At 45.1% G+C, this 26308-nt stretch overlaps 1 protein-coding gene across 2 annotated transcripts in view; it reads left to right on the plus strand.

Annotated features, from left to right (window-relative positions):
* Window positions 1-25531, plus strand: part of ZDHHC15 (zDHHC palmitoyltransferase 15) — a 34384-nt gene extending 8853 nt beyond the window's left edge. The window contains exons 2-12 of one of the 2 annotated variants that reach the window (XM_034435121.3): window positions 869-895; window positions 2045-2139; window positions 4070-4190; window positions 5103-5172; window positions 9521-9553; window positions 11478-11598; window positions 13460-13592; window positions 14531-14657; window positions 17973-18085; window positions 20416-20498; window positions 23730-25531. In XM_034435121.3, the coding sequence (XP_034291012.2) occupies window positions 869-895; window positions 2045-2139; window positions 4070-4190; window positions 5103-5172; window positions 9521-9553; window positions 11478-11598; window positions 13460-13592; window positions 14531-14657; window positions 17973-18085; window positions 20416-20459 (884 nt within the window). In that variant the 3' untranslated portion in view covers window positions 20460-20498; window positions 23730-25531. The remainder of the gene's footprint in view (window positions 1-868; window positions 896-2044; window positions 2140-4069; window positions 4191-5102; window positions 5173-9520; window positions 9554-11477; window positions 11599-13459; window positions 13593-14530; window positions 14658-17972; window positions 18086-20415; window positions 20499-23729) is intronic. The other variant, XM_034435122.3, reaches the window with a different exon arrangement.
* Window positions 25532-26308: the final 777 nt, after the last annotated feature.

Here is a 26308-nt window from a genome sequence, read left to right on the forward strand (position 1 = left end):
GTGGGTAGGGAATGGGGATTTTGCAGTATCCTTCCCCCGGAGTAGGGTGGGAATGGAGATTTTGCAGTATCCTTCCCCTGGTGTGGAGTGGGAATGGAGATTTTACAGTATCCTTCCCCTGGTGTGGAGTGGGAATGAAGATTTTGCAATATCCTTCCCCTGCCACGCCCACCAACCCACGCCCACAGAACCTGTAGGGAAAACCTACTAAGCAGGTATATACAAAAGTATGAAGGCTATTGCTTAATACATTGTAAGCCGCCCTGAGTCTCCGGAGAAGAGCGGCATATAAATCGAACCAATAAATAAATCTATAATTACTGCTATTCTTATTTATTAATATCATATACCAAGTATGGTAGCTAATTAAATCAACAGATGTAATCTTTTAAAATCATCCAATTCAGATGGAAAAGAGAGAAGGTCTTAACTTCATTCATGAAAGTCGAAGAAGTGGAAGAGTAGAGTAGAACTTCCAAGGAAGGTTTTAATAAATCTACAGCGGATCAGCAACCAGCTCCAGATCCACAGCTTGAATTCTCCACAAAGCTCTCATCCTTTCCATGAATGAACTTGTTGAAAAAGAATCTTGCTTTAGTCTGGCAAGTTTCTGTCCGTAGGCCAACAATAACAAAGTAATTAGTAACTCCACATGTCGTTCTTGATTCTTTGGGTCTTTCAGTTATAAGGGTAATAAATCAAGTGGATAAGTGAGTATCGGTGCAGTAGTATTAATAATACAATGATTTATGGCCCATAAAGTAAAAATTAATTTCAGACACATGGTCAGCATATGCATAATTGCAAGCATATTTCTTTGTGGAATCCTTGATATGTCATTTGAAGATGTCCTTCCTTTCTTTTTCAGTGACTCTGACAAACTCTGTAGAAAAAGGTACGTGGATATTTATTATATCTGATCTTTATACTTCATTCTGCTCTAGATTGCTTTGCAGCCACCTACAATGATAATCCAGTATGATTATCCCACCATAGACAGAGATAGAAAGGACTCATTGATGGGAGTTTTCCACCAGAAGTGTGGTTGAGGCTCATGGAAATGCAAAGTGTCCCCAGGCCGCCTGCTTAACAGAAGGCCTTGGAAGTCATGGATGGATGTAGGAGAATCTAAGTTGCACTCAACTAATTAAGGGGACATGCAAGGGAGAATCTGGGCCTTGGGGATCCAGTTTCGAATTGCTTGCTTAGTTTGAGTGATTGATTGATGGATTATTTATTTATTTATTGTTTTGTTTTGCTCTGTTTAATGTATTGGCTACCCATCTTACTACAGGGTAGCTCTGGGTGTCTTACCATAAACATCAGCTCCCCATTTAGGTTACATTCTTAGCAGTTCTGGGCTTGGGAAGGGGTTAGATTCCTTTCCTCCATAGTCCCTTTCTTGATGAAATCCATGTCCTCCCCTTCCCTCTACCCCAGTAGCTTGTGTTTGAAAGGGGTCTCAAACTATATCATTTCCTTTTTGTATTCCTGAGGATACAAAAATGAATGTTGACTGCTGAAGAAGTCAACACTCATAATGTAGGGAGAAATGTATCTTGCTTTCTCGTGGGATGACCGTTTTTTTTTCCTGAAGCGTCTCACTTCCTATCATAAGCATTTTTTCTTCTTCTGTTCAATCGTGTCTGAATCTTGGAGATTGCCTGCACAAGTCTCTGCTGTTTTCTTGGCAAGGTTTTCTCGGAAATGGTTTTCCTTAGCCTCCTGTGTTGGGCTGAGAGAAAGTGACTAGCCCAGCTGGTTTGGGGCCTTGGGTAGGATTAGAACTCATGGTCTCCCCTTGTCCAGCCTGAGGCCTTAACTAGAGGTCCTTCGAAACACAAGACCGGGGGGGGGGGGGCGTATAAATTTAAATAAATAAATAAATCCAGACTCCATGTTGATTCCCCCCAGTCTTAAGCATAGAGGCACTTTGAGAGAGGTTTATGTTGTCTACTGTGAAAGTCAAGGATACTATTAAAGGATTAGCAGCAAAAGGAGCATTTCTACTTCCTTGGTTAATACTTTTCTTTTTCTTCTTTAGCGGCCTACCTCACTGTATTCCATATCATCTTCATATTCTTCATATGGACGTATTGGAAGTCTATATTTACTCCTCCACTGCAACCGGACAAAAAGGTAAAACTCTGGAATTTTATAAAGAAACTAACCAGTCTTCCTAACCTGGATGCCTTCTGGATGCATGGCCTTCAACTCCCAGAATTAAAGTTGGTTCATATGTCTGGAGAGAATATAGCCTGGAGAAGGCTGAAATACAGAAAGGTAAAACAGAAGTGGCGTGCTCACCTTCAAGAATAATCTAAATAGGCCGTCTCATCATAACTTTAGGTCTGCCTTCATGGTCAGAAAGCAAGTGGATCAGTTTGGGGACAGCTACAATTACAGTGGTATCTCGGTACTCCTCATTAATTGATTCTGGGAGGTGCGATGAGTTCCAAAAACGATGAGTACCAAACAGATTTTTCCCATAAGGAATAATGTAGTGAGTCAGAAGGCAGCCAACACTGACAAGTTCTAGCTTATGTGTTGAGTATCAAACAAACGATGAGTACCGGGACAAAATTCTCATGTCAAAATGTGTTGAATACCAAATTTGATGAGTTTCAAAGCAGTTGAGTACCAAAGTACCATTGTGTAAAGCATGGGGTGCTAGAGCCTGAGATAAATTAAATATCTCTACTTCACAATAAAAAGAATACAGTAAAAAAGAGAAATAGTTTAACACAGCAATTTGTTATTGAGGAAGGGAAAAAAATAATAGGACTATAAAAAAATATAATTAAAAATTCTGTGCAACTGTATTACTTAATGCAGATATTTGGCCATCTGATACAAGTGTGGGGTTATCATCCCTTAAAAAAGTATAAACAACATTCTTATATTTGGAAATTCTTGGGGTGATCAGAGCAGGTCTTGGGGCAACATAGAAAAGGCACCATATGAGGACACGAGCAAGAGTTTCTACTGCCTGGATCCACAAGGGCAAAGTCTCTGTGAATAAGAAGTCCGTGAAATCTCCCCCACCACTAGAGCTGGTGGGAGGGCAGAAATAATCGGAATGGCTTGGTCAGGTTTTGCAATAGTTTAATTGTGAAATCAGCCATCTTGGTAACCAAGGGGAAAAGGCTGTCATTGGCCTTCAGGAGATTCTAGCGGAGGGAAATGGGCAGAGACGTTGACTGTGATCCTACTCACTCTTCTGAACTGACATTAAATCTGCATTTATTAGGTTGCCTGGTGTTGCCTGTCAATGATGGAAGGTGGCTTCTTTTTTGGACACACAAAGCACATCTGTGTCTCTGGGCAGCTCCGTTCCTAATGTCAGGCCTGCCACCACTTAAACCTCTAAGTAGTAACGATCCTTGGTTCCATTTGTTGAGAAAAATTAGAAGTCAACTCAGTGGTGAAACGTAAAATTTGTTACTACCGGTTCTGTGGGTGTGGCTTGGCGTGTGTGGGGGGTAATGTGACTGGGTGGGCGTGGCCAACTTTTTTTTTTTACTTTTTTAAAGCATTTTTTTACAACCTATTCGGGCTAATAGGTTGTAAAAAAATGCTTTTAAAAGGTTAAAAAAAAGTCCCTGACGATCACAGCTGTGGCGCGCGATCGTCAGAGCCTTTTTTTAACCTTTTAAAAGCAGGAAGTAACAATACCCGAGTGGGCGGAGCCTCGTGCCACCGTCGCTACCGGTTCTCCGAACCACCTGCCACAATTGCTACCGGATTGCCTGATCTGGTCCAAACTGGGAGCATTTCACCCCAAGTCAAGTATATAGCAGTAGTTCACAGCCAGAACTTGAGAATCGCGGGCCAAAATCCCTCAGTTCAACTTTTCTGTCCCTTAACTGCCTCCCACTGCTGATTCCCCCCATGACCAATCAGGTTCAAGCAAGATGTTTTCAGAATGGTCACTTCAAAGGCAGCTTCCGCCTTCTCCCGGAAGGCTCAGGAATTCTGGGGGTTGAAGTCCACAGGTCATATAGGGGCCATAGGTCCCCACCTCTGTTCTACAACCGTGTGTGTTTCACTCTTTTCCTTCTACTTCCAGTTCCACATGTCATATGCTGACAAGGAGCGCTATGAGGATGAAGAAAGCCCAGAGGGTCAAAGGCAGATCCTCGCAGAGATGGCACGGAAGTTGCCAGTTTGCACAAGGACAGGGAATGGCGGTGAGTTTCTAAGACGGCTTGGGCAAAGCCCCCCTATGCAGCAACCCATACTGACACCCCCCTTTTGGAGAGCGTTTGGGGTGACAAAGAGCATCATCAAAATCAGCAATGACCAAATGTTTGGCTTTTGTATTAAAGGCAAAGGACCGATAAGGCATTCATTCATTCCAGCTCTTAAAATCAAAATGCAGGCCTAGTGACATCATGACAAGCTTTTCCCTGGCTGCTTTTATCATTTTCACCCTAGCTAAAATTTACACTCTGATTTCTAGATGCCGGTTGGAATTGTAAAACTCGAGGTGGGGTGAATTCAGATCTGGGGAAATTGTCCCTTCTGCCTAGTAATTCTGGAAGCTGTAAGCCAAAATATACCTGGAGGGCGCAAGATTGAGAAAAGCTCAGTTCACATAAAAAAATATGGTAGGACCCCCTGAGAAGCTTTACCAAAAAAGCTGGAGGAATTGGACCCACTCCGATATAGGAAATTGACCAAGCATCCTAGAAAAAGGAAGCGTTAAATAACTTCTGTTGTCAAGAAATGACACTGTCCATAAAGTCATCAGCTCAGCCTGAGTGAAGCATGTGTGTCTGTGTCATAATTTCTCCTGCAGCATTCAGCCACCTAAAAAATATAGCTTCCCTCGTTTTATATAAGGCACCACCTATCTTCAAAGTAGCCCTCAAATCGTGCCTTGATCTCACGTTTCTCAAAGTTGGCGACTTTAACATGTATGGACTTCAACTCCCAGAATTCCCAATGCTGGCTGGGAATTCTGGGAGTCGAAGTTCACACATCTTAAAATTACCAAGGTTGAGAAACGTGCCTTGGTCCTTCTAGTAACAAGTTTGTAACACAGAATTTGCACTCGTGCTAATGATTAACTAGGGGCGTTTTTGTCGTGTTCTTTCCAGCCATTCGATTCTGTGACAGATGTCAGCTCATCAAACCTGACCGTTGTCACCATTGCTCGGTTTGCGCTGTGTAAGTTTACTCTTTTCATCCATCAGCAATGCGGCTTGAAGGTTAGCTCAACAATTACGCAGGAATGTTGTTGACTGCACGCATAAAAAGAAATAATTTTGCTTGCTTTACCCATGGTGGCGCAGTGGTTCGAGTGCAGTACTGCAGGCTACTTCGGCTGACTGCCGGCTGACTGCAATTCGGCAGTTCGAATCTCACCAGGCTCAAGGTTGACTCAGCCTTCCATCCTTCTGAGGTCATTAAACTGAGGATCCAGATTGTTGGGGACAAGAGGCTGACTCTGTAAACCGCTTAGAGAAGGCTGGAAAGCACTGTGAAGCAGTATATAAGTCTAAGTGCTCTTACTCTTGATTGTACAACTTGACATATACCAGTTTCCACCCCACCCCCAGAGACCCACTCCTGTCCTCTGTCTGTGTATCTGTCTGTCCCTCCCTCCCTCTCTCATCTCTCGCTCTCTCATCCATCCATCCATCCATCCATTTCTATCATATCTCTCTCTCTCCCCACCTACTTACCTATTTATTTATTTATTTATTTTTAAAATTTTTATACCTCCCCCTCTCCCGAAGGACGTGGGGCGGTGAACAGCCAAAATTAAAAAACATACAATATAAACATTAAAATACTATAAAAACAAAATTAAATTTATATTGGCTTCCCCCAATTTAAAACCCCTTACCCATAAAATTCAGCAATTAAAAGATTTTTAACCCAGCCCGGCTTGCTGAAATAAAAAAGTCTTCAGGGCCCGGCGGAAGGTACGGAGGTCCAGGATTAGTCGTATTCCTGGGGGTAGCTCATTCCAGAGGGCGGGTGCCCCCACAGAGAAGGTTCTTCCCCGGGGGGGTCGCCAGCCGACATTGCCTGACCGATGGCACCCTGAGGAGGCCCTCTCTGTGGGGGCGTATTGGCCGGTGGGAGGTTATCGGTGGCAGAAGGTGGTCTCGTAAATAACCGGGCCCTAAGCCATGGAGCGCTTTGAAGATGAGAACCTATGTGCACACACACGCTGAAGATTTTAATGAGAATAGTGAAAGCAAATATAAACTAAACTCAGAGAGAGGAAAGTACTGTGTTTCCCCGAAAATAAGACCCTTTCTTACATTTTTTTTGAACCCTGAAATAAGTACTTGGCCTTAGTTCCATGCGCTCAAAAGCCCGATTGGGGTTATTATCAGGGGATGTCTTATTTTGGGGGAAATCAGGGTATTAAAAAAAAAAAAATAAGTACAAAAAAGAAAGATAAAAGAGGTAAAAAGAAATGCATGAAAAATTGATTTTGGCTGTAAGAAATAATTAATGCCATGTATTGCTAAGTTAACTTTTTAAATTTTCATATAATTCAAGGAAGAAGACTTAAAATAAAAAGAAAGAATAGAGAGAGAGAGAAGGGAAGGGAAGAACATTCCGATGTTCTGGGTGAACATTCCAATGTTATTTTTACCTTGCAGGCTTTTCAGGGTTAAAAGGTACAGTTGGACAGTCTGTTTATAATGAAATGCATTGGACCAATGAAACAGTAGCTTTTCTCCAGCCGTTGGAGATTTGGATCTGACTTTGGCACTGACTGGAAAGCAGAGCTTGTTTGCAAGAGGGCAGGCAAAACACGATCACTGGCTGGGTTATGCCTGGACTTGTTAGCTGACGTTAGCCCGGGTGCAAAGTTATGACATGCCATCTTGCAAGGGTTGCCAAATTACAGGCTTGGTTTCATTTCCCTGAAATAGGAAGCAGTTTGTTCTTTCCCAGGAGCAAAATGCCGGTTGCTGTGGCAGATGAGGAATGTGTACAAAGAAGGCCTTAGGCCGCAAGTATCCCGGGAGCTCCCGTATACCATAGCTGATCTCCGCTGCCAGATTCACCAGTTTGATCCTCCTAATCTGTCAGAAATGGTGTAGGGGCTCCTGCTTGGCGGGGGGTGGGGCGGGGGGGTTGGACTAGATGACCTCCAAGGTCCCTTCCAACTCTCTTAATCTGTAATGTCTGCTGCCAGCCTTGCCAGGTGGAGCAGACAGGAAATACGGACAGAAAAGCTAATTCTACTTTATTGTGCAGCTGCATTAACAGAATCTTGCAAGCCTGAAAGTACAATTCTCCTGCTGTTATTTTTATACGGGCAGTCCTCCACTTAACAACAGTTCATTTAATGACCATTTGAAGTTACAACGGTGCTGATGACTTATAACCATTTTCACACTTAATGACCGTTGTAGCCTCCCTATGGTCACGTGCTTTACATTCAGATGTTTGATGACTGACTCATATTTATGACGGTTGCAGTATCTCAGGGTGATGGGATCCCCTTTTGCAACCTTCTGACAAGCAAAGTCAGTGGGGAAGCCAGATTCACTTAACAATCATATTACTAATTTAACTGCAGCAATTCACTTCACAAATGTGGCAAGAAAGGTCGTAAAATGGGGCAAAACTCACTTAGCAAATTTCTCACTTAACAACATAAATTTTGGGCTCAATTGTGGTCCTAAATTGAACTACCTGTAGTCTGTTAAGATAAGGAGGGTCCTTCCTGAGCCTGTTCTCCCATCCATTATGTAGCTGTGGGCTCTGCTCCCTTTTATCTGTGGGTTCTCCAAGCAGTATCTCTCCACCCGATCTCCCACCATCATTCATGTCTCTAGCTTAGAGTCTGCTCCTGCCTCTCATTTCCAGAAGACCTTCTGGGTCTTAGTCAAAATACTGAGTGAGAAAAGGTTGGAAACTGACCCCCTTTGAGGACAAAGAAGACTGTTACGAGATTATCCTGCTGGGTTTGCCAGTCAGAAGGCAGATTCCCCCATCTCACCCTAACCCAATCATTAGCTGTGAATTGTGGTAGGATTGTTGTGCTGAGAAACACAGGAGAAATGGTAGAGTTCGAAGGACTGCAGGCAGGGTTGACTCTCTTTGAAAAATTAGCCTAATGACAGGCTTTTGCTTAGGAAAAGGTGGTGTTCCCTGATGAAACTGATCCCCTGGTAACACCCAAAGGGCCATTTTCCCTTTTCCCTTCCCTGTTCATCCTGCCTCATCATCCTTTGTGATTTTATAAACAAGGGCGTCTGCTTTTGCAGGTACATAATTTCAGTTATGATCACTGCATTGTTTTTGTCCAGCGCCTTCTTTTTAGTTGTGTTCCTTCTGGCAGAGAGGTTCAGGTAGAGATAGAAGTATATACTTGTTGGTGAGAGCAAAATCTCCAGGCTGACTTTGAGCTGAAGGTGGCAACTCTCAGTTTAAAAAGAAGATGGGTGAGTTTGGCATTGCATAGAATTTTTGTGGTTGTTTGTTTTTATCTGTAGGTTATTGAGAGGGTATCGGTGATTATCCCTTCACTAGACTAGACTAGACTAGACTAGTGCCCTAATTAATTCATGAGCCATGAGCCAAACTTCAAAAGAAATACAGTCACTTATTAGGAGCCCCATTTCGGCAATATTCAGATGCAATTAGAACAAATCCTACATACATTTACGTTCCCCTATGACCCTGTCTCTCCCCTCCTCCCTGGCCATGTCATAAATCACATTCTCCAATTAACCACTTTGGCTGGCTGTGAAACCCAAAACTCTCCTACTGATTGCGGTAGAAAAGCATCTGTGGAATGTAATTTTAGTTAGGGAAATCAATCAGCTCCATCAGTTCTCTCTCCCTCCTGCTCATGGCAACTTGAAAGCTTTGCAAGTTGACAACTAAGACTAGACTAGACTAGAATAGGAATAGGAATAGGAATAGAATATTCTTTATTGGCGAAGTGTGATTGGACACACGAGGAATTTGTCTCCAGTGCATAAGATCTTAATGTACATACCAACAACAAAGTGATAGGTCATGTATCATAGTTCATAGGTATAATCATTAATCATAATATACAACATATCATAAGGGTAGATAGGAGAAGGTAGTAGAGAAGATGGGAAGGATAATATCAATACAGCCCTACTATATGGGTAAATGAAGTTTATATCTTGACTGCCAGCAATCTTTGCCTGATGCCAGAGCAATTTTCTGCATGGCTTTAAATCTAAGCAAACTACCTTATTCATTCAACTGCTGGTAGCAAACACGGAATCCCTTTTTCAAAGGATAATCGAGACATAAGATACCGCAACCGTGTCCTGTGTTGTACATGCAATAACAGAAAGCCTCACAAGGGGGCATCATGACCAAAGAGACTTCCTGGGAAATGAAATTGCAACCTGAAAATTTTAGCAATAAATGACATCACCTTTTTAAAAAAAACAAGCAGAATCCTGGTTTATGAGTAATCTAGAAGAGAACAAAGTCTGTGGGTTTTGCTTCTTTTCCCTCTTGTGTGGTTCCTGACATTTTTCTCTTTTTTTAATAGGTGCGTGTTAAAAATGGACCATCATTGCCCATGGTAAGGACTTTTGAGGACCATTTCGTTAATCCACCATATACACATTAAAGTGTTTCAGGGACAGACAGGTGTATCAATTTCTGAAATTGATTGGCTTATTCCACCAACACTGCTTAAAATTCAGAACTCCAACTTTGGTTCAGCTACTCCAATAAACATTCATGCGAAACAACGCACAACCCCAAAATTGTTATGCATAGAAGCGTGCAAAAAGATGCCATGAAATGGCATTCTTGATGCAACACCTTGCATCCTTTCCTCATTGGCTTGAGAAATGTTGACCCAAGCCATTTGTGCTTTTGAACGACCTGCCAAAAGAAAACGGAGTATCACATTGGTGGGTTTACACTTTCCGTTTCTGCTACTCAGAAAGAAGGACTGGATGTTATATCTCAAGTATAAAAGTGCATTATTAATGTTTGTCCATCCCAAATCTGGGAAGGAGATTCAGAATTTCATATTCTATTAACAGGAATTCTCATTTTACCTCTCTTTGGTACAGGTTCTCCTTATCTTGCTATATTCCCCCCAATATATTTTGGGGGAAATCCACAAATGCATAATAAATGGAACCATGCAATCGTGCCAGGTGTGTTCCAACTACCTGGTTTTTATTTCTTTGACCTTACTCTCCACAAAAATGGAGGCCCAGAATGTCTCCCAATAAGTTTGAACTTGAGGGATTTTGCATAGAGCAAAGCAAGATCTGCCTCTCAAATATTGTTCATAACCTGGAGCCTTGCAGAAAGTTATGACTCTAAAGCAGTGTTTGTCGACCTTGGCAACTTTAAAATGTGTGAACTGCAACAGTAAGGCTGGCTGGGGAATTCTGGGAGTTAGAAGTCCACACATCTTAAAAGTTGCTAAGGTTGAAAAATACTGATTTAGGCATTTCAAATGCTTTCCAAGTTGGAGATAGTTACAATAAGAAAAAATGTAGTTATATATGCAGATATAGTTTATTTTCTATGAATGACTAGATTAAAGATGCAGCAAGAATTACTCGATGAAGGCTAGTATGTACCATGAAATGAAATGAATATTTACAAATTACTGGAAGGAGAAAAGCAGATCTTAACGAAGAAGGGACATGAAGAAAAAAAATTGAAACACTTGTATATTAGCTGGACACTCTAGAGAGGATCGGTCAAGCCCTGGGCACCATTTATTTATTTATTTATTTATTTATTTATTTATTTATTTATTCATTCATTCATTCATTCATTCATTCATTCATTCATTCATTCAATTTATATGCCGCCTTTCTCTGGAGACTCTGGAGTGGCTTACAATGTATTTTAAAAAAAATTATAAAAACATTTAAAAATTAAAACATTAAAACCCATTCACACCATTCATGGCTGGATCTCACAAGATCGCAAGAGCGAGATCAATGGCCCCAGGCCTGCTGGAGGAGCCAGGTCTTCACCGCTTTCCAGAAGGCCAGTAGGGTGGGGATGGTCCGGACCTCAGGAGGTAACTGGTTCCAGAGAGCCGGGACAGCCACAGAGAAGGCCCTCCCCCGTGGGCCCGCCAGCCAGCATTGTTTAGCTGACGGGACACAGAGGAGACCAACTCTGTGGGATCTTACCGGTCGCTGGGAGCTATGTGGTAGAACCATATCCAAGAGTTTGGAGGGCAGTTTAAGCCTTGATCTGAAGTCAGTGTCTATCTGCTTCTGGGAGAGGCTGGAAGAGGCAGGTACACCTGGGAGGGTGCTGGAGGGAGGGAGGGCATTAGGTGGGCTGGGACTGTGCCCATGGACATAGTCCATGCAGGGACTCTTCTGTGAGCTGGGCGTTGGCATTTGGCTGCATCAGAGAAACGAGGGTGCTTGTTGCTGCTTTTGCTTTTCATAGCATCTTTTCTCCAAATGTATTTTGATTCCACCTTCCTTCTTATTTTTGTCTCTTTTTTCCTCCAGGGTGAACAACTGCATCGGCTTTTCTAACTACAAGTTCTTCCTACTGTTTTTAGCCTATTCTCTGTTGTACTGCACGTTTATTGCAACGACAGTCTTCAAGTATTTCATCAAATTCTGGACAGTAAGTTGGGGGACCTGGTTACTGCTTCCTTTCTGGATGTCATTGGAGTCTGAAATCTTCTGGGGTCAAAACCAGAAAGAGCGGGAACTCCCCCTTTCCGAACATTGTGCAAGGGATTACTACAATCCTAATCTTTCAGAACTGGGGAAATTCATTTCTACTTCAAGCTAGTTTCCTTTTTATTTATCATTAAAATATATAATGGATCATATTCCCCTCTCGTTCAGCTGTTTTGTCTTGTAGTCAGGATTGGTATAACAGAGCTGGAAGGGACTTTGGAGGTCTTCTAGTCCAACTCCCTGCTTAGGCAGGTGTAGGGTTCCCTATACCATTTCAGACAAATGGTTGTTCTATCTCTTCTAAAAAAAACTTCCAGTGTTAGAGCACCCACAATTTCTGGAGGCAAGTCGTTCCACTGATTGATTGTTTTCTCTGTCAAGAAATTTCTCCTCAGTTCTAGGTTGCTTCTCTTTTGATAAGTTTCCATACGTTGTTTCTTGTCCTGCCCTCAGCTGCTTTGTGGTCAGGGCTTCAGGGTCTCTATGCTGGGGATTTCTGGGAGTTGAAGTCCACGCATCTTAAATTTCCTAAGGTTGAGAAGTAGTACGGGTAGCTTTCAGCTTAGGATCACAATTGAGCTCAACATTTCTGTTGCTAGATGAGACACTTGTTAAGTTAGGAACGTGGTTGTTAAGTGAATGTGGCTTCCCTGTTCATTTTGGTTGTCAGAAGATCACAAAAGAGGATTATGTGACCCCGGGACGCAGCAACTGTCATAAGTACATGCCAGTTGCCAAGCATCCTAATTTTGATCATGTGACTCTGGGAATGATGCAACGGTCATAAGTGAGAAAAATAGTCCTGTCCCTTTTTTCAGTGCCATTGTAATTTTGAAGGGTCACTAAATGAACTGTTGAAAGTTGAGGACTACCTGTATTCTAAAAACGCCCCCCCCCCAACCATTGCCGCAGAACTCTCTAACTCCCAGCAGCCTTAACCAAAGACCGTCAGGGAGGAAGGCAGGGGGATGTCATTCAGCCACAACTGGAGGGCAACAGATTCCCTCCTGTTGGTCCCTTATGACTGGGAGGGGCATTCCCTGGTCCTCCAAGCTCTGCCGAAGCCAGACCTGCAAAAAAAAAAAAAAGAACATTTATTTATTTATTTATTTATTTTTGAATTTGTATACCGCCCTTCTCCCTAAGGACTCAGGGCAGTGTACAGCCACGTAAAAACATAGACTACAAATATTAAAATACCATTAAAAGATATATATATAGATTTGGCCCCATAATTAAAAACAGTAAAAAAAACCAATTAAAACATTTAAAAAGTATTAGGCCAGCCTGGCTTGCTGGAAAAAGAAAGTTTTAAGGGCATGGCGGAAGGCACGGAGGTCTTGGATTCTCCTTATCTCTGGGGGCACCTGATTCCAGAGGGCAGGTGCCCCCACAGAGAAGGCCCTTCCCCTGGGGGCCACCAGTCTACATTGCTTGGATGATGGCACCCCGAGGAGGCCCTCTCTGTGGGAGCGCACAGGTCGATGGGAGGTCATCGGTAGCAGCAGGCGGTCTCGAAGATAACTAGGTCCTAGGCCATGGAGCGCTTTAAAGGTGATAACCAACACCTTGAAGCGCACCCGGAAGACCACTGGGAGCCAGTGCAGCTCACACAGGAGAGGTGTTATATGGGAGCGCCAGGTAGCTCCCGTGACTACCCGCGCGGCCGCATTCTGGACCAGTTGGAGCCTCCGGGTGCCCTTCAAGGGGAGCCCCATGTACAGAGCGTTGCAGTAGAACATGCCTGCTCTTTTGACCCTCTCCGGATCTCTCCTTTTATTTTCTTTTGCTTTTCTTTGCAGATGGAGCCAACCAGTGGCCATTCCAGGTTCCATGTCCTCTTTCTTCTTTTTGTGGCAGTCATGTTTTTGGTCAGCCTGTTGTTCCTCTTTGGCTACCACTGCTGGCTCGTCAGTCAAAACAGATCGACTCTAGGTAAGGCGTTCCCCATCGAGAAGAAAGCTGTGGGCAAGGCAGACTTGCACCAGCCCATTTTGGCCGACCAAACTGATTGATACGCATTCCAGAATCCAAGAATGGCTCCCGTTCCCCATTCTGGGATCCCGGAATCCTTATTCACATGTTTTTTGCTTTATATTTGTTGGTTGTTCATAGAATCATTGGGTCAGAAGGGATTTGGAGGGTCTTTTAGCCCAGCCAAGAATCCAAAGACATGAAACCCTCCAGTGATGGAGCCTCCATGAATCCAGGAGGCCAGCGGTCCCACTGATGAAGAGCTCTCACAGTCCAGAACCGAGTTTCTCAATCTCAACAACTTTTAAGATGTGGGGACTTCAACTCCCAGAATTCCCCGGTGCTGCTTAAAGTTGTTAAGGTCAAGAAGCACTGGTCAGAAACTCCTCCTTAATTCATCGGTTCTTGATCTTATTCCACTGATATTTTTGTTTATGAAAAGGCATTACCAATTTTTTATTACAGTGGGACAACTTAAGACCTTTTGGATCATCCTCATATCAACCTACAAATATTCTCCTTTATTAGTATCAATGGAACAGGCTGCATTCAGAAGTTGTGGGTGCCCCATCACTGGAGGCTTTCAACAAGAGACTGGACAACCATTTGTTTGAAATGCTCAAGCAGGGGGTTGGACTAGAAGACCTTCAAAGTCTCTTCCAAATCTGGTGTTCTATGATCCTCCTTATCTTCCGCAGGAAAGCCTGTTTGACATCTTAAAACACGAGATTGTGAAAACACCGGTTCAGATTCTGTTTTGCTTGCTATAGCCTTCCCTGTGCTGAAAACGCAGGATGGTTTGAGGTGTCAGCTGATTTCTAGCAGGCGCAGCCCCGAAAAATCCTCTCTTATCAGGTTCCGCTTTCCAGCGCCTGAGACAGCCTTCTATTTTGCTGCAGAGGCCTTCTCGGCTCCCGTGTTCTCCGGCGGCCCTGATAAAAACGGATTCAACCTCGGCTTCGTCAGAAACTTCCAGCAGGTGTTTGGGGAAGAGAAGAGACTCTGGTTATTCCCGGTGAAGTCCAGGTAAGTAGAAAGCAACCCACCCACCAGCCATGGAGACCGAATTTGAGTTCCTCTTCCCTCGTCTCCCTTCCCCCCAAAGGGAGGTTTGGGGCTGTGTAGGTGGGGAAAGGGGCCCCGGAGCTGTGGGGCAGCAGAAACCTGTCCGGATGTTCTGCCAATCTTCCTTTTCATTTAAAAAGAGTCAGGGAAAAGCTGGTTGCTGCAAAGCAAAGCACTTTTGTCTTCGTGAAAAGAAATCTGCTGGCCTGGCTGGTATTTTCCCCAGGATGCCCTTCTGCCAGGGGATACGAAGGCACAGCGGTTAAAGACGCTGAGCTTGTCAGCTGGAAAGCTGACAGCCGACATTCGAGACCCGAGTGCCGCACGACAGGGTGAGCTCCCGTCTTCAACTCAAGCTCCTGCCCACCTAGCAGTTGGAAAGCATGCAAATGCGAGTAGATGAATAGGTACCACTTTGTTGGAAAGGTAACAGCATTCCATGCACCTTGCTGTATAATCATGCCGGTCACATGACCACAGAAATCTCCTCGGACAATGCTGACTAGGAGATGGAGATGAGCATCCCTCCCAGAGCCGGACACGACTGGACAGGGGAAACCTTTATCTTTATCTTTGCCCACCTGCCTAGACAAAGGGCCAAAGAACCCTATTCAGTGTCTGCGGGTGTGAAAGAAGCGATCCTGTGCAAACTTCCTGGTTTACCTTCTGCCAAATAGCACATTCACAGCCATTTTGTGAATGTACCTGTGAAATGCTTTCAAAATTCCATATGGGGCCCACCAGCCTGAATGGCTTCTTTTTAACGTCCTTCTCTTGGGCCTGGACCTTAGCAACTGTGCTCCCCCACTCACTCACACACATACACAGGTCAGTGTGGTTTATAGAGAGTTTTATTGATGTTCCCCAGCAGTTCCCTTCATCCGGCCTCAGAATTGTCCAAATAAAGCCAGCCACAAGCAGGCTAAAATTAGTCCACAAGGCAACGGCCAATAGTCCATAAAACAATAGAAAGCTGCTCCAACAAGTAAGTCCACTAAACAAACTTAAAGCCACCAGGCAAAACTAAAAGTACGTCCACGAGAGTTCCCTTGGCAAGAGAAGTTCAGAGTCTCAAAGGTACAAAGTCAAGCAGGAAGCACGAACAAACACACAGCCATAAACCAAACATGTTGTTCCCAGCAACACCTCCCCTCTGCCTGCCATGATAAATAGCTTTCTGGTGCAGCCCTTCAAGATGGATGGGGCCTCCTCCCGAGTAATCTGGCAGATCTCCGTTGCTGTTGTCTTTTCTCTGTCCTGCGTGCTCTTGGATATACCACAGAAGGCAGCTCCTCCCCCTCCTCTTCACTGACCTGCAAACTGTCCCCAGCTGAACTCTATTTCGGTCGGCAGTTCAGAGTCATTAATTAACCCTGTTCCTGACATGACTTCTTGGATTATACTCCTCTGTTTCCGTAAAGATTCTGTCGCATTCATGGTGGAATTGCACTGTTTCCTTGTTAAAGAAGAAGACAAGAATTTCTTGAGGTTTTTTTTTTCTGGTTTAAAGACAACGGCCCTTCCAGAGGCATTATAGAATACATCTTTAGTAACAGCCCTTCCCCTGCTGTTCCTGCTTATGGGCTCAGACTCTGGAGACAGTTTATGGGTTAAATGTCAGGCAAAAACTGCAAGTAGTCCTTGCTTAATGAACAGCTGCTTAATGACCATTCAAAGTTAGAATGGACTTCAAAAAAGTGTCAGGGTTCCCACCGATGCCCTAATTAAATCATGAGCCTCAAGCCAAGCTTCAAAAGAAATCCAGTTATTTATTAGGAGCTTCATGCCGGCACGGACCAGATGGAGCCAACTCTGACCTTAGTTAATTCACGCTTTGCCTCCGACCCTGCTTCCCCCTCCACCCCCAATATGCGTCATCAGCCACATTTCCAACGAAGCAATTTTGTGGGTTGTAAAAGTCACTCCCCTCCGGCCACTGTGGGTTTCCGTGGAGATGACCTCGGCGTATTGGTTGGAATGTGCCTTGTTTTGACTGAGATGCCAGCTCCTCGATGCAGCTGCAAAGTTTGCTTTCCCATCCCCCTTGCCTATGGCAACTCGAGAGCTGGTCAGGGATGCTTTGTGAGTTGACAAAAAGATACTTACGATCCAGTCTCAAAGTTATGACTGCTGACCCCCTCCCAATGTGGTCACCTGATCACATTTTGGGTGCTTGGCAGCCAGTTCACATTTACGACCAGTTGCAGTGTTCCATGGTCATAGGACTGCAATTTGCAACTTTTTTGCTGCTTTCTGGCAGAAACCTACAAAGAACACCTATTGGATATGCTGTATTTGCATAATGATCTCACTATTCACTTAACAGTTGCATTGATTCCTTCATGAAATTACAAGAAAAGTCGTAAAATCGGATCATGTGATGCTGCCTCAATTTACAACTACAACAATTTATGACTAAAATTCCAGGCTCCCTTGTGGTCACAAGTCAGGGGCTGCCTGGTGGTTGTTCATTTGGGGGGGACGTGCCAGAGGCAGGGCAGCAAGTGCAAGGGAGGCCCTTTTGCACAGAGCCAGCAGTTCCCCCCAGTCGTGGGGCTGAGGAGAGGGTGGCCCAACTGCTGTTGACTCACAAGGTAGGAGGAAAACGATCTGGAGCAGGTAAGCAGGCAGACCGACAGATTGACAGGCTGATATCCAGGGCTGCAGTAGGAACACCTTGACTGTCATACAGATAGTCCTCGACTTAAAAGAGTTCGTTTAACGACCATTCAAAGTTACAACGGCCCTGAAAAAAGTGACTTATGGCGGTTTTCCACTCTTATGATGGTTGCAGCATCCCCAAGGTCATGTGATCAAAACTCAGATCTTTGCTGGTTCATATTTATGATAGTTGGAGTGTCCTGAGGAATCATGTGATCCCCTTTGGAGACCACCTGATCAGCAAATTCAGTGGGGAACCAAAATTCACTTAACAACCGTGTTACCAGCTTAACGGCTGCAGTGATTCACTTAACAGCTGTGGCAAGAAAGGTGGGAAAATGGGGAAAACCCCACTTAACAAATATCTCACTTAACAACAGAAATTTTTGGGCTCAATTGCTGTCACAATTTGAGGACTCCCTGTACTTCTCTGCAGAAGAGCAACTAATCTCACTCGGTTAGATGTTGGAGCATCTGAAGGGAAGTTTATGAGCATCGGAAGGGCCTGTTGCTCCTCCATGATGCCTGATGGCAACAAGGCCCAGATCCGTCATTTGCCGGTTGGCTTTTCCTTCTCTCCCTCTCCTGACCTCCGTGCTCTTTTTCTCTCCACAGCCAGGGAGACGGACACTCCTTCCCCATCCGAGCCCAGAGCGAAGCCCAGAATCCCTTGCTGGCAAATGAGGAGCAGTGGGAGGAAGACGGGATGGAAGATGGCAACCAGCACAGTAAGGGCACCCCGGCCTTTGAGGGGCTGCCGCTTGGGATGTAGGATGAGCCGCTGGTGCAGAGAGGAGGAGGAGGGGGCTATCGTGGGGAAGGGGCTCTGGGGCAAAGTGGAGAATTGAGCGAACGGGTGAAAATACTGTTCTGGAAGGTGCACTCGCTCTTATCCAACATTAGAGAGAGAGACACACACACTCAGAAGGTGCGCCTGACTCTCAGCACCACAGATTCCAAGAAAGAATTCGGATAAAGTTCCCAACAGGATTCAGAAGCTCAGAATATCAATGGCTGGCCAACAGGGAGACAAATAGTTCTCTGCCACAACTATTTGTCTCCGCCCCCTGCCTTTTATCCCCAGAGCTAGGGTGGGGCTTCGCTAGCAGCGGTGGCTCTTCCGTTCCAAGGACAGGTCCATAGCTTCCCGCTGCTCTCCTCTGCCTTCTGCGCATCCGCTCATCAGACATGGGACCCAGCTGTTCCTCTTCTTCCTCACCAGCCACCTCCAGACCTGGGGGCTATTGCCTCTCCATCTGGGGGCTGATTGACGGCCCAGGCTCCGCCTCCGTCTCTATCCCTGCCAGCTCCATTCCCTCTTTCCCCTTGGAGCTCTCAGGTTGCCTTGACACTGGCCCCGACTCCCACTCCGCTACCTCATCTCATTTGGTAGCCGGAGGGGCTGGCGACTGACAGGCCACATCAACATTTCTCTGTTCCTGATAGCTGGGGAATTCTGGGAATTGAAATCCACACTATCAATCCTGCCCCAACTTGGTCTCTTAAACAAGAGCAACCCTCGACTCCATTTGGTGTGAAAGGTTTACTTTATTAAAGGCCAAGTAGATTATAATACAGCAAAGCCAGAACTGAGGTTCGCGTGCCAAACTTTCCCGGTTAACTTTTTCCTGTTTGTCCCTTCCCATTGTTCATCCCTCATTGTCCAATCATAGTCAAATAAGATGTTTTGGGAAAGGTCTCTTCAACTGTAGAGTAGGCGGTACGGAGGTACATGCCTTTCCCAGCTCTCTGACCTTGATGTTGTGTCTCTAGGTACGATGAATCCTTAGTTTTCCCCACTTCCCATCCAGCTCCCTCCCGCCCCCCATAGTCAATGGCAGACTAGCAGCTAGCAAATGCAAAGCACAACTGTGAGGTGCCAGTTCTGACACACACATCTTAAAGTTGCTAAGGTTGACAAACACTGTTCTGTACATTGGGGGGCAGGGGAGAGAAAAAATGGGCATCAGACATCCAAAAGTCATAGGGGTCGGGGGTGGGTGGGAGTCAGCAATCCTAGGCCAGTCGTTCTTATGCAGCAGAAACAGAGATGCCCTTCTTACAGCCCCTTCCTCATCATTGAGGCAGATTTAGGGAACAATTGGAGAATAGCCTTCCCATTGCATTCTGGGCCAGTTAGTTTTCAAGTAGTTTTCAAGGGTAGCCCCATGTGTAGTCCCATTTGCAGTAGTCAAACCTTGAGTTGACTTCCTGGAGTTATTCATTCAGTTTACATTTGATAGAGATACAAGTTAAGTCTTCTGTGGGCATGCATACATACATGGAACATACTTTGCAAATCACAAAGTATGTTCCATGACCATGTTTCTCCATGTTCTTCTTGCAAAGGCTTTTGCAGATATCCCCAGTAGTTCCAGTGCAGAGTCCCTTCTTCCCTTTACATTTTGCTTGAAAAGCAGGGTTTTAGGAGATGAAGAGTGCTGCAATCAGTTATTTTAAAAAGTTACTCCTGTTCTCTGCATCCAACTGAAGGCCGCTTTGTTTACCAATCAAGTCCTATTCACCAGGGGACTCGAGAGGTTGCCCTCAAGATCAGATTGATTGCAGGATTGGGGAACGGCTTGTCTTCCTGCTTGGGGTGGGGGTGGGGGGTTAATGGCCCAGCACAGAAGCCTGGCTGAAAGGGGAGCAAAGGGACCAAGCTGTAAATCTCAAGGGCATCTTTGGCAAAGTTTAAGAAAGGCAGGGTAAGGATGCACGTGCCCATACTTACCTAAAGACGTAAACCTTTTGGCTGCAGGCCTTCCAAATAATTTTTTGCCAAATTTGCTTTTGAATGGTTTAAAAGGGAACCGTTATTAAACACAGAATTGGGAAGTAATCACAGTAATCGTACCGAATTCTAGTTGCATGCGAAGGACATGCAATCTTCCTATGAGTTTGTAGAGTGTGGTCTCCAGCAGGCCATTCCAAACCAAATAGACCCCCACCCTACCCCAGCCTAGGAAAATTGGGCTCCACAACTACTGGGAAGACAACTCTGAAGGAAGAGCAATCTCTGGCTGACTGAGTGGGCTTGTTTTCTTTGTCTGTCCAGATTACCAGTCACGGACTTCTCTTTCCATCGAAATGGAGACGTAGCAGCTTTGAAGAGCTGAGTTGTGCAACTCATGAGCTCTGGTAAGTGTTTAGCACTCCTCTTTCAGTTAATTTTTCTTTCATGAGATACTCGATCTGGACGTCTTGCCTCCAGAAGTCAGAACTCCTGGAGTGAGCAGTGAGTTAGCCCTGCAGAACTGCATTCTAACCACTGCGCCACCCAAAGTTGCTGCTGGGTGCCAGGTTGGGAAGCGCTGAACTGGAGTTCAGTATTAGTAGTGTGCCACAAAGTCCTGGCAGCAGTGGTGAAATCTAAAATTTGTTACTACCGGTTCTGTGGGCGTGGCTTGGTGGGGGGGGTTATGTGACTGGGTGGGTGTGGCCAATTTTTTTTTTTTTTTACTTTTAAGAGCATTTTTTCTACAACCTCTTCAGCGAAGAGGTTGTAAAAAAATGCTTTCAAAAGGCTCTGACGATCCCAGCTGATCGGCAGAGGCTTTTTTTTCTTTTAAAAGCCTCTGCCGATCAGGCAACTCAGCTTGGATCATCAGAGGCATTTAAAAGAAAAAAAGGGTTTTTTTCTTCTAAAAGCCTTTGACGATCCCAGCTGAGCTGTGCAATCATCAGAGACTTTTTGTTTTTACTTTTAAAAGCATTTTTTGGCCGAAGAAGTTGTAGAAAAAATGCTTTTAAAAGTAAAAAAAAGCCTCTGACGATTGTGCAGCTCAGCTGGGTATGGGGGGGGAGGGGGCAGGGATTTTTGCTACCGGTTCTCCGAACCACCCACCTCCATTGTTACCGGATCGGGTGATCCGGTCTGAACCGGGAGCATTTCCGGGAGCAAACCTGCCTGGCAGGTTTGGTGCAGGAGTGCCAGCAGGTCAAGGTCTCGCCTTCTGGAGCTTGCCTAGAATCGGTGCTGGGTTGGCCCCAATTCAGATTTGATTCATCCAGGGGTGTCTTCGGCCCAGATGCTCTTACACAGCCAAGTCTACCTGACACACACACCCCGCCCCCAAGTGGAAAGTGTGAGCTTTTCTGATGCTGCCTTGTGCTCTTGGGGAGAAAGCTGGATAGACGTCTATCAAATAGAAGAGGCAGATTTTGTGCTTCAGAAGAAGTTGACTAACCGCTTGCAAACGATTGTGATTTAGAAGACCCAGGAGGCTTTTCCGATAACTATTTCACCACAAGCCATTTGCTTGCAGGAAACCCACCGTCAACTGACTGTGCCACCCTCTGCCACATTGGCTGATGGATGAGTCTGCTCTTGAGCAAGACATCTCCTGATGGCACAGATATCTTTACACAAAACCAACCGCAGAGCTGAGAAGCATTTTTCTAAACCTTCTTGATTAGTCTAAACAACGGAAGCTCAATATCTATGGAGATTCTCCATCATCCAGATCACGGTTGTCCCAAAGTTGCTTTTTTCAAGAGGCAACTGGACTTTCTGGTTTTTCTTTGAAGACGTTTCGCTTCTCATCCAAGAAGCTTCTTCAGCTCTGACTGGATGGCGGGGAATGGAAGGGTTTATACTCCTTGCAGACAGTTGGTCATTTGCATCCTTTTAAAAGAATACAAATGGCTGTCTTCAAGGAGTATAAATCTTTCTGTTCCCCACCATCCAGTCAGAGCTGAAGAAGTTTCTTGGATGAGAAGCGAAACGTCTTCAAAGAAAAACCAGAAAGTCCAGTTGCCTCTTGAAAAAAGCACCTTTGGAAGCTTAATACATTTTCAGAAAAGATCTCAAATGTTCCAAGCACAAGTGCAAGGAAGTGTTCTGGGCCAGCTCCCCAAACAAAACATGGCAAACCCCCTGAAGTAAACTCAGTAATTCCTTTATTAGGAGCGCCGGCAGCCCCAGCAAAAAGTTTCTCTCTCACTGCAGGCTAACAAGTCTGTCCAGCCAGGAGATGAATAGTTGTCTGCCACATCTATTCATCTCCGGCCCCTGCCTTTTATCCCCAGAGCTAGGGTGGGCCTCGCTAGCAGCAGTGGCTCTTCCATCCCAAGGACCGGCCCATAGATTTCCACTGCTCTCCTCTCCTCTGCCTTCTGTGCATCCGTGCGTCAGGCACTGGACCCAGCTGTTCCTCCTCTTCCTCATCAGCCACCTCCAGACCTGGGGGCTGTTGACTCTCCATCTGAGGGCTGACGGACGGCCCAGGCTCCGCCTCTGTCTCTCTCTCTCTCTGCCAGCTCCATTCCGTCTTCCCCCTCAAAGCCCTCAGGTTGCCCTGATGCTGGCCCTGATTCCCACGCCACCTCCTCCTCCTCCTCTGATTCGGCTGCTGGAGGGGCTGGCGGCCGACAGGCCACAACAGAAAGAATGGAGGAATTCCATCCAATGAATGTGAAAATATGAGAGAGGGATAGAACTTGCATTCAGGGAAGGTGGAAGACAAGACTGTTGTCTCCTCTACCAATGCCACCAGTTGGCTCGGATTTTGGCTCCCATGAGAAAGTTGAACGGCTGAAGGACAAGAGTGCGATGTTACAGAAACTACAATCCATAAAGGGATACAGGTAGTCATCGACTTACAATCATTTGTTTAGCAACTGTTCGAAGTTACAACGGCACTGAAAAAAGTGATGCAGACTGGTTCTTGCACTTATGACGGTTATGATCAAAATTTGGATGACAACCAGCATCTACTTACAGGAAGCGGGGCTCTACTAATGAGCACACAATCCACTTAACAACCGCAACGATTCACTGAATCATCCTGGCAGAAAAGGTTGGAAAATCGGACTTAACAATGCTTAGCAATGGAAATTCTGGTCCCAGCTGTGGTCGTAAATCGAGGACTACCTGTATTGTGCTTCTTAGTTTTGGAAAGGGGCAGCCAAAGACATGGGCAAAGGTAGGGAACGTGGGGTCATGTCACTTCTTTTTAAACTTTAAGTTGCAGCAAACACGAGGAAGGGGGTGGGGGTGGGGAAGAGGAATAGTTCCTTTGGAAAGCAGGATTCCAGGTCCAACCCAAACCGACTGGCGCTTTCCCTTCCTTTGGAGTTTTTGCCTCCCCAATTAAAGATTTTGTTCCGGAACATCAAACAGCAGCTGCTGCTGAATACTTTTCATCCCGGAAAGGAAAGCGCTGCCTTCTGCCCCCTCCTCCCACCTGCTCTGATCTCGATCATTATCAGCACATCTGCAGGTGCGGTTTCCTTTCTATTTCAACGTGCGCATTAAATGCAGGGCTGCCTCATGTCGTGTCGCGTTGGGTCCTTAGGAGTAGAATAGAAATTCTTTTAATTAGACTCATTCTTATTCCTTTCTTTTCCTGCAACCCACTTCACTTCCAGCTTCCTCCCTGTCTCATTAGCTTCCTCTGGTGATGGAGACTCAGGAGGCATAAAAGAAAAAAACAGCACTTGGATCAGAAAAAGAAAAGCAACATTGGAGGTTAATTCTCGCTTTCCGAAACGCTTCTTGAGGAGACTGTCCTTGGTGACACTTCCAAGGTTTGCTACATATTATGGATCTTTTTTTTTTCCAACATGGCAGCTCTGAAGTGATTAAGGCTATTCATGACCTTCTCTTTTTGTACGTCTTACCCAGAAGAAGGGAAAACTGCTTAGTGCAAATGCATTTCCAAGTGCCTTAAGGGGCATTTAGCTAACAGCCTGGACTTCGTGTTGTCTCGTTTTGCCAAATAGGAAGAACAGCTCCATAAAACGGTGTAGACGGACGGTTAAAAAGGTTGAGCAGACGGCTCAAAACAGGAATCATGGCTGCCAAACCAAGTCTTACTGCTAGAGAACGGGGTGAATACTCACTGCTTCTGTAGCCCTAGGAAACCTCCAACACCCTCAGGCCCTAAACGTACTCATCGTCAACTCTTGATTTTGCTAAAGAATCCGGCTCTTTTGAGTTCTCCTTTTTGATGTAAGCACAATCCTTGTTTGTAGGTGGCCTACAATTGTCTGAAATTCATTCAGAACAGCTTCAGCTACTGGACTAGTTTCTGCTATGAAAAAAATAGTCATTGAATTGCACAAGTGACCCCGTATTGGACTGTCCACGGAGGCTGATGTGACTATGGGCATCTTTAGACAGAACTTGCCTCCTTCCTGCAAAAGTCAGCCTGCCAGGGGGAGAAAGTCTGTCCCCTGGTTTTGCACGCAGGGGAAGCCTAGGCCAGCCTCACTTCACGGACTTTTTAAACCCTTTGCATAATCTGATCAGGAATAAGATTTGTGTCTCTCCGTCATTCATTTGTTTCCAAATATTTAAAGAAATTCATGGATAGAGAAGTCCAAAAGGCTGGCCTTCCCCCTGGCCCTTTAACTTGAGTGCTGGGTGACTTGATCTTAAATGTTGGTGTTGCAAGAAGAGGTTTTGATCCGTGGGTTTCCCACCCCCCAAAAAAAGATTTTTTTTTTCAGGCTTTGACTATGCAGAAATAGGTTCTTATCTTCCCTCTTTAGAACTTTGGAGAAGAAAGCAGCCCAGCACCATAATAGGAGGTGATTGGAAATAGGTTATAGACGTCAACCATTTTGCACAATCCACAGGATCAGGGAGGTGGGCTGGTGGTGGAACTCCAGTGTCTGGAGCTAAACTAACTTCCCCCAGTGCCAAGATGGTGTCACCAAGCCAGGCAACTGCATTTCTCTGCTTCTGCTACATTTCGCCTCCCCACCCATATAAGCAGATGAAAGTTGAGCTCTCTCCATAGAAGCCCATTCCAGTACTACCTGGGTAGTACCTCCATTCCACTGGGGCCATCAGATCATTTTTAAAGAAGACTTTTAACACAGTTCTGCAGTCGGAAGAGGCAGCCCACCACATTTATAGTGGCTAGGACTTCCTCAAAGATTTGCCCGGGACCTCTGTGGCTTTGCTTGCGGTGTATCTTTTGGGGTTTTGGAAATGCCCTTGCTAAGAAGTAACCCGGTTTCATAGCTTTGCAGTTGCATCCTTTGCTGATTCTCTAGGGGAGACCTCCCAAGAGTCGGCCTCCAGGATTGTCTAGGGCTACGCTGTTAAAAAGCACGACTTTTTCTCAATGCAGAAAGGCGCCAGCCAGAAAAACTGAAGCAGACAGAAATCGTAGGGCAAATATTGAAGCTTTACTCATTTCAATAGAACAAGTTTAAACATTTTTTCTGCTGATTATATTAGTCCTTTGAATGCTATACATTTTAAGCAAAATAGACATTTGCGTGGGTCCACATGTAACACTTATATTCTTCCCTAGTTAGACTTCATAACGGTGCTGTCAATCACTTGCAATGTGTTTCCCTTTCTAAAAAGACTCTTTTCTAATTAACAAATTAACAAACGCAGCTCCACTCCAACGTTTCAAAAAGATAATCTACTAAAACACTAGATCATGTATTTGGGGGACTAATTTTTAATGACGTATCCCCAACTTCATGGAGCTACGTGAGAAAAGCATCTCAGCTGCTACTGAACATTTCTCAGGTCCACTCTGTTAACATTATCAGGAGGTGTTCGGCTTCGTTGATCTCTCACTGAAAGGGGGGTCCAGAATTTTGGGAATCCAGCAGGCAGTGACTGGGTAAGGCGTGCCTTAAAAAATCTCCAAAGCTGTGTCTGATCAGCATGAGTCTTACGGGGCCTAGAAGGAATGGCCTGGTCAACTACCCTTTGAATTTCAGGCACTTCTTCATGCCCCGAATTTTCAACTGTTTTTAGACATTCTTGAATTAGGGACATCAACAGCAGAGGGAAGTGAAGATCCTGGCACTTCTGGGCCTTGGCATTAGTCCCAAATAAACAATCGGCTAGCAGCAACTATAGTTGTAGTCCAGTGTTGCTCAACCTTGCTGATTTTTTAGGTGTGTGGACTTCAACTCCCAGAATTCCCCTAGTGAGCGTGCTGGCCGGGGAATTCTGGAAATGGAAGCCCACACAT

Source organism: Pantherophis guttatus, chromosome 12, assembly GCF_059756535.1.
Source record: "Pantherophis guttatus breed Tessera chromosome 12, ASM5975653v1, whole genome shotgun sequence".
Classification (NCBI taxonomy): Eukaryota; Metazoa; Chordata; class Lepidosauria; order Squamata; family Colubridae; genus Pantherophis; species Pantherophis guttatus.